This window comes from Chlamydotis macqueenii, chromosome 5 (assembly GCF_036417535.1).
Source record: "Chlamydotis macqueenii isolate bChlMac1 chromosome 5, bChlMac1.mat, whole genome shotgun sequence".
Taxonomy (NCBI): domain Eukaryota; kingdom Metazoa; phylum Chordata; class Aves; order Otidiformes; family Otididae; genus Chlamydotis; species Chlamydotis macqueenii.
Genome location: NC_141560.1, coordinates 5826959 through 5842675, shown reverse-complemented (window position 1 = coordinate 5842675; position 15717 = coordinate 5826959). Strand labels below are relative to the sequence as shown.

Below are 15717 nucleotides of genomic sequence, written 5' to 3'. Positions count from 1 at the left end.
TCCATCTAGACTTTAGTAAAGCCTCTGACACCATTTTCCACAGCATTCTCCTGGACAAACTGGCTGCTCATGGCTTGGACAGGTGTATCCTTTGCTGGGTAAAAAAATGCCTGGCTGGCTAGCTGTGCGCAGAGAGTGGTGGTGCCTTGTCGTAGTTCATCCCCGATCGGGACCAGACTACGCAGTCTCTCTCTCACTGCCCCCACCCTCCGGGAGAATAGGGAGAGATAATATAAGGAAACAGGCTCGAGGTTTGAGATGAAGGCAGGGAGAAAAATCCTTAAAGTTACCATTATGGGCAAAACAGACTCGACTTTGGGGAAAACTATTCATTTATTACTAAAAAACAATGCAGGATAATGAGACGAAGAACAAGATAAGCTCCCCCCATCGCTCCCTATTCCCGGGCTTAACATTATCTCTACCAGCTTCCCCCTGCCCCGAGCGGCAGAGGGGGGAAGAGGGAATGGGGATTATGGTCAGGTCATCACAGGTCGCTTTATGTCACTGCTTCTTCGTCAGGGGAAGAACTCCTCACATTCCTCCCCTGCTTCTGCGTGGGGTCCCTCCCACGGGCTGCAGTCCTTCGTGAAACTGCTCCAGCGTGGATCATTTCTTCCACGGGGTGCAGTCCCTCCAGAACGGCTGCCCCAGCGGGCCCTCCACGGGCCACACCCTCCTTCAAGCATCCGCCTGCCCCAGCGAGGGGTTCCCCACGGGCTGCAGGTGGATCTCTGCTCCTCCGTGGACCTCCATGGGCTGCAGGGGGACAACCTGCTCCACCATGGTCATCACCACAGGCTGCAGGGGAATCTTGGCCAGGAGCCGCATCACTCCTCCCTCTCCTTCTTCACTGACCTTGGCGTCTGCAGCCGTTCCTCTCACAAGAAAAATTCTTCACAACAGGCTGGCGGATGCCTCTGAGCCTCTCCTCACATCTCATTCACATCTCATCTCCTCTCCACTTCTTGCAGCCGGGCCGGGCCGAGTTGGGCCCAGTCAGCTGTCCGGCGGGAGGCCAGAGGGTGAGGCCTGCAAGGCCCACAAGGCTTGTACCTCCCCCTGTCTGCCCCCGCTCAGCTTCTTCATATCTTCTCTCCTTCTTTTTTTCTCTATTTTTCCCCTTCTTTTCCCCCTTTCGCCTTCACAGAGGCGTTATCACAGAACATTCTGCTACCAATCGGCTCGGCCTTGGCCAGCAGCGGGCCCGCCCTAGGCCTGGCCGAGTCCACTGAACAAAGGGGACCAACTTTCAGCAGTTTCCTACAGAAACTACCACCGTAGCCCCCCCTCACTAAATAATAACAGAACAGGCATGAAGTTAACTCTAGCTGGACAGCGGCCACAAGTGGTGTTCCCCAGCGCTCAGTATGGGGGCCAGTTCTGTTTAATATCTTTACCGATGATCTGGATGAGGGGATTGAGTGCATGCTACGGAACTTTGCAGATGACACCAAGCTGGCCAGGAACGTTGTTGTCTAAATAAAGCTTTCAAGTTATGACTCATTGATGTGAGGCCAGATTCAGGGGCTGTCAGTTCCTTTGTGTATCCTCAACTTGTCCGAGGGTGTTCTGTTTTATTTTGGGATGGCTGCTTGCTTCTGGGGCTTGCTGCAAAGCAGCGCATTTAGCAGCCCTCTCCTGCCACGTTCTCCCGCTTGTCACCTTCCCAAGTGATGGCGTAAGCTCGTAGCGCTGCTGAATGCGGCCCCTGCAGCTGCCTTGCAATGCACCTGCCTTTCTGCAAGGGCAAAGGGTTTTGCCAGCAGGAATTTGCTCTGGCCACCATGGGATCACCCTCCCTTGGCCACCGCAGGAGCCCCAGGGAAAGGTGTGATTCACTCCAGCTAAGCAGCCCAGCCCAGGGTCCTTCCCAAGTTGCAGTCGCAGCCCTCGCAGCCTCGGGACACAGACGGAGTTATTCCTCATGGACACTAATCATACAGGGAACGCTGATCCCGTTTACTGACACACAGCTATTGCCATGCGGGTCCAGCACAGGCTGAACAGGGGGCTGAAACGACGCGGCGTCCCCTTCACCACCCCATCCCCATCCTGTCTTCACATGCTTGCCCCAGCCACGTGCCACTCGCTTGGCCATGTTGATGTGGCCAACCTGTTGCCCAGGCCAGCCCCAGATGAAGGCAATGGGAGCGCAGGAGGCAGAGCAAGCTCTGCCATGAGGAGAAACAAGGACTCACAACTTAGGGATCAACACAGTTCACCCCGGAAATCTATGGGCAAGCAAAAGGCTGAAAGTAAAAATCCAGTCCCATCCTTTATCAAAACCACTGCCACTTAGATAGAAAGAGAGGAAAGGCTTCAGGTTGCTCCAGGGAAGGTTTAGATTGGATATTAGGAAAAATTTATTCACTGAAAGGGTTCTGAAGCATTGGAACAGGCCACCCAGGGAAGTGGTTGAAGGCAGCGTGCCTGGAGGCATTTAAAAGATGAGTAGCCGTGGCGCTTAGGGACAGGGTTTAGTGGTGGAGTTGGCAGAGGAAGGTTTGCGTTTGGACTCAGTGAACTGATGGGTCTTCTGCAAGCTGAATGATTCTGTGATTCCACTTTGAGCTTGCCTGGTGTGCAGTGAGGGGAGATGACCTCTGGCAGGCAGATGATACTGAAGCCAAACTGAAGTCCACGCAAGCTCCTCTGAAGCAAGTTAACTGTAGTGCAGCCTTAACTGCTGCACCAGGGCAGCTGCGGGGCGCTGAGCTGAGGTGGGGCCGAAGGGCGGGGTGGGGCGGCACGCGTGGCTGTGATGCGCTCGGGCCCCTGTGACAGCAGAGGGGACGGGTCACAATGGGGACGGTTACCAGGGGCTGCAGCAGGCAGCGCTGCCCCAGTACGGCCTGGTCCAGCGGTGAGTGTGCACGCGGTGGGAGGATGGGCAGGACGAGGGCCGGGGCAGAAACATGTGGAACGAGGGTCTGGGTTATCGTCCTGTATCGAGGGCCCAGGCGCTGGTGGGAGCGCCTTGGGAGGGCACGGTGCTGCCGCTGCTGAGACTGGGCGCAGGCCTTGCTGCCTCCCAGCTCCCTCGCCCCGTCTCCTACCTGCACCCAGGTCCCTCTGCCTCCCTTCCCTGCTCCCTCCATACCGGCTCCCTCCCTCCAAGCCCCACTGAACCCCTTCTCTCCCTCCTTCTGCAGGACATGGCTGCCACAAAATTCCTCATTGTGCTTGTGACCGGCATCATCCAGCACCTGCATTTGGTCAGGGAAGAGCTGGATGAGGCCACGTGGGAGCGCATGCAGCAGCATGCGGAGCAGCTGAGCCAGGAGATGGCTCGGATGCTGCAGGAAGTGGAGCAGAGTATGCAGGAACAGGGAACCCAGGAACAAGATGGTTTGGCCCGGGTAGCACTGCTCTTCGGTGCCTTGCTCCCGTGGCACTTGTGGGCCATTACTGGAGTCCTGCTCCTAGTCTTCATGCTCTGCTGTTGGATCCGCAAAAGGAGCCGTGAGGTGGACCATAGCGGAAAAGTGGAGAGTTCCAGCTGCAATACAGAGCAGGAGGCGGTAGAAAGTAACGGAGAAGATCTGGATGATGAGAATGATATTCCCAGGATTTTTGCAAAGCCCACCCAGTGGTCAGTGCCAAATCTGGCCTACCGGAATTGGGTGGTAGAAGTGTTGGTGGGTGACCTCCTCCGCGTCTTCCAAGAGCACTTCTCAAATCGTTTCTTCCCGGTGCTGCAACCAGCCATCGGGGTGGGCAGGGCCTTTGAAGGCTGGAGTTTTGGTGAGGATGATACTGTCTACTCTCTGCTGGTGCCCCTGCAGCCCCCGCGTGGGCATGTCTTCCACCTGGAGCTGGGCACCATGAGGGAGATGCCGCTGAAGGACTCTTGCATCCGTGTGGAGCTGCAGTGCACCTGCGCGGGGCAGCAGCTGGTGGAGAACATGCTGTGCTTCCTCCACCACCCCGAGGAGGAGCTGAGGAAGAATCAGGATCCTAGCCTCCTACGCACCCTCTGCACCGACTCCTACCTAGATGCATGGAAAACTGCCCGCTGGTTCCAGAAATTCGTCAGCTCAGCCTGGGTGATGATGCCTCAGTCACATCACTACACAATGCAGGTGCTGCCCTCCAGCCGCTCCTGCATTCTGCAGCTGACAAATGCCTCTGGGAGAACCCTCCTTGTTGAGCTGATGTTTGGGGTGCAGCACGGCAATTCGGACATCTTCCTGAGCAGCGGGAGTGCAGAGAGCCTCTTCACCTCAAGCACGACGTGGCCGGAGAGCTATGCTGTGGCAGAGGCGAAGTTCTTCAGGCATGTGGCCAGGCAGGCCCCACATGACAGCTTCCACCTCAACTGCCTGCAGCTCTGCACCAGCGTCCTGGGGGGCACAGACTTTTCCACCTCTACCTTGAAGACAGTTGTGATGCACCTCCTGAAAATCCTACCCTGGTCAGACTGGCACAGGAGCCATCTCCTGTCACGGCTGCGGGATATCATGCGGTACCTGCACCTCTGCCTGAGGAGGAAACAACTTGACCATTTCTTCTTAGGCAATGAGATGCTGCCTGAGGAGATTGTCTTGCCCCCATCCTCCCAATCAGCCAAGCCACTCAACCTCTTCCAGCACCTGCAACAGGATCCGGATGCCCATGCCAAGGCACTGCAGGAGTTCAATGAGCTGCAAGACCGACTCTCAAGGCTGCTGTTCTACGCGTACTGAGAGAGGACTTCATGCACAGGGCTTCCATTGCAGGTCTCGCAGCTGATGGCTGACAATGACCTCACACTGCAGGGAAAAAGAGGGGAGAATGCGGGACACAGGAAGGAAAGGGAACACCCTCTTCCGAGAGCGACAGCATTCTCCTGTCAACAGACTGCCCAGCACAGCAGTCGGTGACAACTACAGTGGCGACAAAGATGAGTTCCGTCCTGATTTCCCCTCACGCTGGGGCTCTCAGGATGACGATTTCACACGGGCGCAGAAATACTTGCTGGCAGCCCCAGCTGTGGCGGCACCGAGCGAGAGGCACTGCTGATGGGCACTCCAGTGTGTTCACTGGGGTCCAGCTGGAGAATCTGCCTGTCCTAGGCACTCCCTGGGCAGCTGGTGCTGCTGGACTGAGCACGCTGCACGTGGAGGACACGCTGCTCTGTCGGCAGGGGGAATTGCTGCCGCACCTTTCCTCCACAGCAAAAACGCATCCTGGGGACTGGGACACGACGCAGCTGACGATGCCGCTGCAAGGAGCCTTCCGACAGAGACTCCTGTTACCACCTGGACAGAGGCGGCACCCCCCATTTTGAGAGACTCCATTCCCTCTGGAAGCTTTACTCTGTTCCAAGATGCCAATAAATCCCTTGTTTGAACAAATGCTGCGTCTGTCAGTGTCCACACCTCACTTTGCCAAGGATCGTGGGCATAGGGTGCAGACCGCTCTGCTGCCGCAAAGTCAGGGAGCGTTTTGCAGGAGAGCTGATGCCGTGGGCTCTGGTTTGCTGATTCACTGGGCTTTGCCTTCCCAGGGCTCCTGGCTTAATCCCAGTAGGCAGTTTGGCCTCACAAGGCTCTTCAATCACCTTCCCCCAGCGGGATGGTGGAGAGAATTGGAAGCGTTCTGCCTCCCTGGGGCTTGGGGTGAAGATGTTACTCAGAAGCTTCCTAGCCTTGGACAGCCCTCACATTGTTCGGTGCTCTTGCTTCTTCACGCGGGTAGCAACCAAGTGGTGATGAGAGGCCCAAGGGCAGACAAAAGTGACTTCAGAGGGCCTGGTGGGGACGAGTAAAGGGGTCAGGAGCACAGGTAGAATTCTCCTCTGTCATCCCAGCTGTAGGGAATGACATCGAAAGAAACAGGCAGACGCAACATATTAAGACCTTGCTCTGCGGCTGGCATCACTGCCAGAATTTGGGGTTTTTTCAGGCATGGGATATTCTACGTGACACCAGGCCTGCTGGGGCGTGACAAGATTCACCGTTCCCAGTGAGGGAAAAGCATTTGTGCTCACGAGTTAGCGGGGCTGTTTGAAAATAGCTTGGAAGCGGGGAAGGGCTAAAATCAGGCTCACTGGAGCATTGGAACAGGCCACCCAGGGAAGTGGTTGAGGCAGCATGCCTGGAGGCATTTAAATGATGTGTAGACGTGGCGCTTAGGGACATAGTTTAGAGGTGGCCCTGGTGGCCAGGTAGGCCAAGAGCATCCTGGCTTGTATCAGAAATAATGATGCCAGTGGTTACAGGGAAGTGGTTGTCCCTTTGTACTTGGCTCTGGTGAGGCCACAGCTCAAGTAGTGTGTTCAGTTCCGGGCCCGTCACTCCAAGGTGAGGGTGCTGGAGTTGGTGCAGCACAGCCAAAGTAGAGTAGCGAAGCCGGAGAATGGTCAAAAGAATGAGTCAAATAAGGGGCGGCTGAGGGAACTGAGGTTGTTTAGCCTGGAGAAAAGGAGGCTCAGGGGAGACCTTACCGCTCTCTACAGCTACCTGAAAGGAGGTTGTGGCAAGCTGGGTGTCAGTGTCTTCTCCCAGGTAACAAGTGATAGGACGAGAGGGAAAGGCCTCAAGTTGCTCCAGGGAAGGTTTAGATTGGATATTAGGAAAAATTTATTCACTGAAGGGGTTCTGAAGCATTGGAACAGGCCACCCAGGGAAGTGGTTGAAGGCAGCGTGCCTGGAGGCATTTAAAAGACGAGTAGACGTGGCGCTTAGGGACAGGGTTTAGTGGTGCAGTTGGCAGAGGAAGGTTTGCGTTTGGACTCAGTGAACTGATGGGTCTTCTGCAAGCTGAATGACTCTGTGATTCCACTTTGAGCTTGCCTGGTGTGCAGTGAGGGGAGACGACCTCTGGCAGGCAGATGATACTGAAGCCAAACTGAAGTCCACGCAAGCTCCTCTGAAGCAAATTAACTCTTGCGCAGCCTTAACCGCTGCACCAGGGCAGCTGCGGGGCGCTGAGCTGAGGTGGGGCTGAAGGGCGGGGCGGCAGGCGTGGCTGTGATGCGCTCGGGCCCCTGTGACAGCAGAGGGGACGGGTCACAATGGGGACGGTTACCAGGGGCTGCGGCAGGCAGCGCTGCCCCAGTACGGCCTGGTCCAGCGGTGAGTGTGCACGCGGTGGGAGGATGGGCAGGACGAGGGCCGGGGCAGAAACATGTGGAACGAGGGTCTGGGTTATCGTCCTGTATCGAGGGCCCAGGCGCTGGTGGGAGCGCCTTGGGAGGGCACGGTGCTGCCGCTGCCGAGACTGGGCGCAGGCCTTGCTGCCTCCCAGCTCCCTCGCCCCCTCTCCTACCTGCACCCAGGTCCCTCTGCCTCCCTTCCCTGCTCCCTCCATACCGGCTCCCTCCCTCCAAGCCCCACTGAACCCCTTCTCTCCCTCCTCCTGCAGGACATGGCTGCCACAAAATTCCTCATTGTGCTTGTGACCGGCATCATCCAGCACCTGCATTTGGTCAGGGAAGAGCTGGATGAGGCCACGTGGGAGCGCATGCAGCAGCATGCGGAGCAGCTGAGCCAGGAGATGGCTCGGATGCTGCAGGAAGTGGAGCAGAGTATGCAGGAACAGGGAACCCAGGAACAAGATGGTTTGGCCCGGGTAGCACTGCTCTTCGGTGCCTTGCTCCCGTGGCACTTGTGGGCCATTACTGGAGTCCTGCTCCTAGTCTTCATGCTCTGCTGTTGGATCCGCAAAAGGAGCCGTGAGGTGGACCATAGCGGAAAAGTGGAGAGTTCCAGCTGCAATACAGAGCAGGAGGAGGTAGAAAGTAACGGAGAAGATCTGGATGATGAGAATGATATTCCCAGGATTTTTGCAAAGCCCACCCAGTGGTCAGTGCCAAATCTGGCCTACCGGAATTGGGTGGTAGAAGTGTTGGTGGGTGACCTCCTCCGCGTCTTCCAAGAGCACTTCTCAAATCGTTTCTTCCCGGTGCTGCAACCAGCCATCGGGGTGGGCAGGGCCTTTGAAGGCTGGAGTTTTGGTGAGGATGATACTGTCTACTCTCTGCTGGTGCCCCTGCAGCCCCCGCGTGGGCATGTCTTCCACCTGGAGCTGGGCACCATGAGGGAGATGCCGCTGAAGGACTCTTGCATCCGTGTGGAGCTGCAGTGCACCTGCGCGGGGCAGCAGCTGGTGGAGAACATGCTGTGCTTCCTCCACCACCCCGAGGAGGAGCTGAGGAAGAATCAGGATCCTAGCCTCCTACGCACCCTCTGCACCGACTCCTACCTAGATGCATGGAAAACTGCCCGCTGGTTCCAGAAATTCGTCAGCTCAGCCTGGGTGATGATGCCTCAGTCACATCACTACACAATGCAGGTGCTGCCCTCCAGCCGCTCCTGCATTCTGCAGCTGACAAATGCCTCTGGGAGAACCCTCCTTGTTGAGCTGATGTTTGGGGTGCAGCACGGCAATTCGGACATCTTCCTGAGCAGCGGGAGTGCAGAGAGCCTCTTCACCTCAAGCACGACGTGGCCGGAGAGCTATGCTGTGGCAGAGGCGAAGTTCTTCAGGCATGTGGCCAGGCAGGCCCCACATGACAGCTTCCACCTCAACTGCCTGCAGCTCTGCACCAGCGTCCTGGGGGGCACAGACTTTTCCACCTCTACCTTGAAGACAGTTGTGATGCACCTCCTGAAAATCCTACCCTGGTCAGACTGGCACAGGAGCCATCTCCTGTCACGGCTGCGGGATATCATGCGGTACCTGCACCTCTGCCTGAGGAGGAAACAACTTGACCATTTCTTCTTAGGCAATGAGATGCTGCCTGAGGAGATTGTCTTGCCCCCATCCTCCCAATCAGCCAAGCCACTCAACCTCTTCCAGCACCTGCAACAGGATCCGGATGCCCATGCCAAGGCACTGCAGGAGTTCAATGAGCTGCAAGACCGACTCTCAAGGCTGCTGTTCTACGCATACTGAGAGAGGACTTCATGCACAGGGCTTCCATTGCAGGTCTCGCAGCTGATGGCTGACAATGACCTCACACTGCAGGGAAAAAGAGGGGAGAATGCGGGACACAGGAAGGAAAGGGAACACCCTCTTCCGAGAGCGACAGCATTCTCCTGTCAACAGACTGCCCAGCACAGCAGTCGGTGACAACTACAGTGGCGACAAAGATGAGTTCCGTCCTGATTTCCCCTCACGCTGGGGCTCTCAGGATGACGATTTCACACGGGCGCAGAAATACTTGCTGGCAGCCCCAGCTGTGGCGGCACCGAGCGAGAGGCACTGCTGATGGGCACTCCAGTGTGTTCACTGGGGTCCAGCTGGAGAATCTGCCCGTCCTAGGCACTCCCTGGGCAGCTGGTGCTGCTGGACTGAGCACGCTGCACGTGGAGGACACGCTGCTCTGTCGGCAGGGGGAATTGCTGCCGCACCTTTCCTCCACAGCAAAAACGCATCCTGGGGACTGGGACACGACGCAGCTGACGATGCCGCTGCAAGGAGCCTTCCGACAGAGACTCCTGTTACCACCTGGACAGAGGCGGCACCCCCCATTTTGAGAGACTCCATTCCCTCTGGAAGCTTTACTCTGTTCCAAGATGCCAATAAATCCCTTGTTTGAACAAATGCTGCGTCTGTCAGTGTCCACACCTCACTTTGCCAAGGATCGTGGGCATAGGGTGCAGACCGCTCTGCTGCCGCAAAGTCAGGGAGCGTTTTGCAGGAGAGCTGATGCCGTGGGCTCTGGTTTGCTGATTCACTGGGCTTTGCCTTCCCAGGGCTCCTGGCTTAATCCCAGTAGGCAGTTTGGCCTCACAAGGCTCTTCAATCACCTTCCCCCAGCGGGATGGTGGAGAGAATTGGAAGTGTTCTGCCTCCCTGGGGCTTGGGGTGAAGATGTTACTCAGAAGCTTCCTAGCCTTGGACAGCCCTCACATTGTTCGGTGCTCTTGCTTCTTCACGCGGGTAGCAACCAAGTGGTGATGAGAGGCCCAAGGGCAGACAAAAGTGACTTCAGAGGGCCTGGTGGGGACGAGTAAAGGGGTCAGGAGCACAGGTAGAATTCTCCTCTGTCATCCCAGCTGTAGGGAATGACATCGAAAGAAACAGGCAGACGCAACATATTAAGACCTTGCTCTGCGGCTGGCATCACTGCCAGAATTTGGGGTTTTTTCAGGCATGGGATATTCTACGTGACACCAGGCCTGCTGGGGCGTGACAAGATTCACCGTTCCCAGTGAGGGAAAAGCATTTGTGCTCACGAGTTAGCGGGGCTGTTTGAAAATAGCTTGGAAGCGGGGAAGGGCTAAAATCAGGCTCACTGGAGCATTGGAACAGGCCACCCAGGGAAGTGGTTGAGGCAGCATGCCTGGAGGCATTTAAATGATGTGTAGACGTGGCGCTTAGGGACATAGTTTAGAGGTGGCCCTGGTGGCCAGGTAGGCCAAGAGCATCCTGGCTTGTATCAGAAATAATGATGCCAGTGGTTACAGGGAAGTGGTTGTCCCTTTGTACTTGGCTCTGGTGAGGCCACAGCTCAAGTAGTGTGTTCAGTTCCGGGCCCGTCACTCCAAGGTGAGGGTGCTGGAGTTGGTGCAGCACAGCCAAAGTAGAGTAGCGAAGCCGGAGAATGGTCAAAAGAATGAGTCAAATAAGGGGCGGCTGAGGGAACTGAGGTTGTTTAGCCTGGAGAAAAGGAGGCTCAGGGGAGACCTTACCGCTCTCTACAGCTACCTGAAAGGAGGTTGTGGCAAGCTGGGTGTCAGTGTCTTCTCCCAGGTAACAAGTGATAGGACGAGAGGGAAAGGCCTCAAGTTGCTCCAGGGAAGGTTTAGATTGGATATTAGGAAAAATTTATTCACTGAAGGGGTTCTGAAGCATTGGAACAGGCCACCCAGGGAAGTGGTTGAAGGCAGCGTGCCTGGAGGCATTTAAAAGACGAGTAGACGTGGCGCTTAGGGACAGGGTTTAGTGGTGCAGTTGGCAGAGGAAGGTTTGCGTTTGGACTCAGTGAACTGATGGGTCTTCTGCAAGCTGAATGACTCTGTGATTCCACTTTGAGCTTGCCTGGTGTGCAGTGAGGGGAGACGACCTCTGGCAGGCAGATGATACTGAAGCCAAACTGAAGTCCACGCAAGCTCCTCTGAAGCAAATTAACTCTTGCGCAGCCTTAACCGCTGCACCAGGGCAGCTGCGGGGCGCTGAGCTGAGGGGCGGCTGAAGGGCGGGGTGGGGCGGCAGGCGTGGCTGTGATGCGCTCGGGCCCCTGTGACAGCAGAGGGGACGGGTCACAATGGGGACGGTTACCAGGGGCTGCGGCAGGCAGCGCTGCCCCAGTACGGCCTGGTCCAGCGGTGAGTGTGCACGCGGTGGGAGGCTGGGCAGGACGAGGGCCGGGGCAGAAACATGTGGAACGAGGGTCTGGGTTATCGTCCTGTATCGAGGGCCCAGGCGCTGGTGGGAGCGCCTTGGGAGGGCACGGTGCTGCCGCTGCCGAGACTGGGCGCAGGCCTTGCTGCCTCCCAGCTCCCTCGCCCCCTCTCCTACCTGCACCCAGGTCCCTCTGCCTCCCTTCCCTGCTCCCTCCATACCGGCTCCCTCCCTCCAAGCCCCACTGAACCCCTTCTCTCCCTCCTCCTGCAGGACATGGCTGCCACAAAATTCCTCATTGTGCTTGTGACCGGCATCATCCAGCACCTGCATTTGGTCAGGGAAGAGCTGGATGAGGCCACGTGGGAGCGCATGCAGCAGCATGCGGAGCAGCTGAGCCAGGAGATGGCTCGGATGCTGCAGGAAGTGGAGCAGAGTATGCAGGAACAGGGAACCCAGGAACAAGATGGTTTGGCCCGGGTAGCACTGCTCTTCGGTGCCTTGCTCCCGTGGCACTTGTGGGCCATTACTGGAGTCCTGCTCCTAGTCTTCATGCTCTGCTGTTGGATCCGCAAAAGGAGCCGTGAGGTGGACCATAGCGGAAAAGTGGAGAGTTCCAGCTGCAATACAGAGCAGGAGGAGGTAGAAAGTAACGGAGAAGATCTGGATGATGAGAATGATATTCCCAGGATTTTTGCAAAGCCCACCCAGTGGTCAGTGCCAAATCTGGCCTACCGGAATTGGGTGGTAGAAGTGTTGGTGGGTGACCTCCTCCGCGTCTTCCAAGAGCACTTCTCAAATCGTTTCTTCCCGGTGCTGCAACCAGCCATCGGGGTGGGCAGGGCCTTTGAAGGCTGGAGTTTTGGTGAGGATGATACTGTCTACTCTCTGCTGGTGCCCCTGCAGCCCCCGCGTGGGCATGTCTTCCACCTGGAGCTGGGCACCATGAGGGAGATGCCGCTGAAGGACTCTTGCATCCGTGTGGAGCTGCAGTGCACCTGCGCGGGGCAGCAGCTGGTGGAGAACATGCTGTGCTTCCTCCACCACCCCGAGGAGGAGCTGAGGAAGAATCAGGATCCTAGCCTCCTACGCACCCTCTGCACCGACTCCTACCTAGATGCATGGAAAACTGCCCGCTGGTTCCAGAAATTCGTCAGCTCAGCCTGGGTGATGATGCCTCAGTCACATCACTACACAATGCAGGTGCTGCCCTCCAGCCGCTCCTGCATTCTGCAGCTGACAAATGCCTCTGGGAGAACCCTCCTTGTTGAGCTGATGTTTGGGGTGCAGCACGGCAATTCGGACATCTTCCTGAGCAGCGGGAGTGCAGAGAGCCTCTTCACCTCAAGCACGACGTGGCCGGAGAGCTATGCTGTGGCAGAGGCGAAGTTCTTCAGGCATGTGGCCAGGCAGGCCCCACATGACAGCTTCCACCTCAACTGCCTGCAGCTCTGCACCAGCGTCCTGGGGGGCACAGACTTTTCCACCTCTACCTTGAAGACAGTTGTGATGCACCTCCTGAAAATCCTACCCTGGTCAGACTGGCACAGGAGCCATCTCCTGTCACGGCTGCGGGATATCATGCGGTACCTGCACCTCTGCCTGAGGAGGAAACAACTTGACCATTTCTTCTTAGGCAATGAGATGCTGCCTGAGGAGATTGTCTTGCCCCCATCCTCCCAATCAGCCAAGCCACTCAACCTCTTCCAGCACCTGCAACAGGATCCGGATGCCCATGCCAAGGCACTGCAGGAGTTCAATGAGCTGCAAGACCGACTCTCAAGGCTGCTGTTCTACGCATACTGAGAGAGGACTTCATGCACAGGGCTTCCATTGCAGGTCTCGCAGCTGATGGCTGACAATGACCTCACACTGCAGGGAAAAAGAGGGGAGAATGCGGGACACAGGAAGGAAAGGGAACACCCTCTTCCGAGAGCGACAGCATTCTCCTGTCAACAGACTGCCCAGCACAGCAGTCGGTGACAACTACAGTGGCGACAAAGATGAGTTCCGTCCTGATTTCCCCTCACGCTGGGGCTCTCAGGATGACGATTTCACACGGGCGCAGAAATACTTGCTGGCAGCCCCAGCTGTGGCGGCACCGAGCGAGAGGCACTGCTGATGGGCACTCCAGTGTGTTCACTGGGGTCCAGCTGGAGAATCTGCCCGTCCTAGGCACTCCCTGGGCAGCTGGTGCTGCTGGACTGAGCACGCTGCACGTGGAGGACACGCTGCTCTGTCGGCAGGGGGAATTGCTGCCGCACCTTTCCTCCACAGCAAAAACGCATCCTGGGGACTGGGACACGACGCAGCTGACGATGCCGCTGCAAGGAGCCTTCCGACAGAGACTCCTGTTACCACCTGGACAGAGGCGGCACCCCCCATTTTGAGAGACTCCATTCCCTCTGGAAGCTTTACTCTGTTCCAAGATGCCAATAAATCCCTTGTTTGAACAAATGCTGCGTCTGTCAGTGTCCACACCTCACTTTGCCAAGGATCGTGGGCATAGGGTGCAGACCGCTCTGCTGCCGCAAAGTCAGGGAGCGTTTTGCAGGAGAGCTGATGCCGTGGGCTCTGGTTTGCTGATTCACTGGGCTTTGCCTTCCCAGGGCTCCTGGCTTAATCCCAGTAGGCAGTTTGGCCTCACAAGGCTCTTCAATCACCTTCCCCCAGCGGGATGGTGGAGAGAATTGGAAGCGTTCTGCCTCCCTGGGGCTTGGGGTGAAGATGTTACTCAGAAGCTTCCTAGCCTTGGACAGCCCTCACATTGTTCGGTGCTCTTGCTTCTTCACGTGGGTAGCAACCAAGTGGTGACGAGAGGCCCAAGGGCAGACAAAAGTGACTTCAGAGGGCCTGGTGGGGACGAGTAAAGGGGTCAGGAGCACAGGTAGAATTCTCCTCTGTCATCCCAGCTGTAGGGAATGACATCGAAAGAAACAGGCAGACGCAACGTATTAAGACTTTGCTCTGCGGCTGGCATCACTGCCAGAATTTGGGGTTTTTTCAGGCATGGGATATTCTACGTGACACCAGGCCTGCTGGGGCGTGACAAGATTCACCGTTCCCAGTGAGGGAAAAGCATTTGTGCTCACGAGTTAGCGGGGCTGTTTGAAAATAGCTTGGAAGCGGGGAAGGGCTAAAATCAGGCTCACTGGAGCATTGGAACAGGCCAGCCAGGGAAGTGGTTGAGGCAGCATGCCTGGAGGCATTTAAATGATGTGTAGACGTGGCGCTTAGGGACATAGTTTAGAGGTGGCCCTGGTGGCCAGGTAGGCCAAGAGCATCCTGGCTTGTATCAGAAATAATGATGCCAGTGGTTACAGGGAAGTGGTTGTCCCTTTGTACTTGGCTCTGGTGAGGCCACAGCTCAAGTAGTGTGTTCAGTTCCGGGCCCGTCACTCCAAGGTGAGGGTGCTGGAGTTGGTGCAGCACAGCCAAAGTAGAGTAGCGAAGCCGGTGAATGGTCAAAAGAATGAGTCAAATAAGGGGCGGCTGAGGGAACTGAGGTTGTTTAGCCTGGAGAAAAGGAGGCTCAGGGGAGACCTTACCGCTCTCTACAGCTACCTGAAAGGAGGTTGTGGCAAGCTGGGTGTCAGTGTCTTCTCCCAGGTAACAAGTGATAGGACGAGAGGGAAAGGCCTCAAGTTGCTCCAGGGAAGGTTTAGATTGGATATTAGGAAAAATTTATTCACTGAAGGGGTTCTGAAGCATTGGAACAGGCCACCCAGGGAAGTGGTTGAAGGCAGCGTGCCTGGAGGCATTTAAAAGACGAGTAGATGTGGCGCTTAGGGACAGGGTTTAGTGGTGGAGTTGGCAGAGGAAGGTTTGCGTTTGGACTCAGTGAACTGATGGGTCTTCTGCAAGCTGAATGACTCTGTGATTCCACTTTGAGCTTGCCTGGTGTGCAGTGAGGGGAGACGACCTTTGGCAGGCAGATGATACTGAAGCCAAACTGAAGTCCACGCAAGCTCCTCTGAAGCAAATTAACTCTTGCGCAGCCTTAACCGCTGCACCAGGGCAGCTGCGGGGCGCTGAGCTGAGGTGGGGCTGAAGGGCGGGGTGGGGCGGCAGGCGTGGCTGTGATGCGCTCGGGCCCCTGTGACAGCAGAGGGGACGGGTCACAATGGGGACGGTTACCAGGGGCTGCGGCAGGCAGCGCTGCCCCAGTACGGCCTGGTCCAGCGGTGAGTGTGCACGCGGTGGGAGGATGGGCAGGACGAGGGCCGGGGCAGAAATATGTGGAACGAGGGTCTGGGTTATCGTCCTGTATCGAGGGCCCAGGCGCTGGTGGGAGCGCCTTGGGAGGGCACGGTGCTGCCGCTGCCGAGGCTGGGCGCAGGCCTTGCTGCCTCCCAGCTCCCTCGCCCCGTCTCCTACCTGCACCCAGGTCCCTCTGCCTCCCTTCCCTTCTCCCCCTGCCACCAGTTCCCTTCCACCCAG

At 57.0% G+C, this 15717-nt stretch overlaps 3 protein-coding genes and 1 long non-coding RNA gene across 4 annotated transcripts in view; all 4 read left to right on the top strand.

The window, feature by feature from the left end:
• LOC147600436 (uncharacterized) overlaps positions 1-15717 on the top strand; it is a 759986-nt gene that overhangs the window by 183906 nt on the left and 560363 nt on the right. The window lies entirely within an intron of this gene.
• Positions 3159-4688, top strand: LOC147600448 (inositol 1,4,5-trisphosphate receptor-interacting protein-like 1). Its single transcript, XM_086748950.1, has one exon. The coding sequence runs from the start codon at positions 3159-3161 to the stop codon at positions 4686-4688; it is 1530 nt and encodes a 509-aa protein (XP_086605076.1).
• LOC147600447 (inositol 1,4,5-trisphosphate receptor-interacting protein-like 1) lies at positions 7354-8883 on the top strand. The gene has a single exon (XM_086748951.1). It carries the CDS (start codon positions 7354-7356, stop codon positions 8881-8883), a length of 1530 nt encoding a protein of 509 aa, XP_086605077.1.
• Positions 11554-13083, top strand: LOC147600446 (inositol 1,4,5-trisphosphate receptor-interacting protein-like 1). Its single transcript, XM_086748953.1, has one exon. It carries the CDS (start codon positions 11554-11556, stop codon positions 13081-13083), a length of 1530 nt encoding a protein of 509 aa, XP_086605079.1.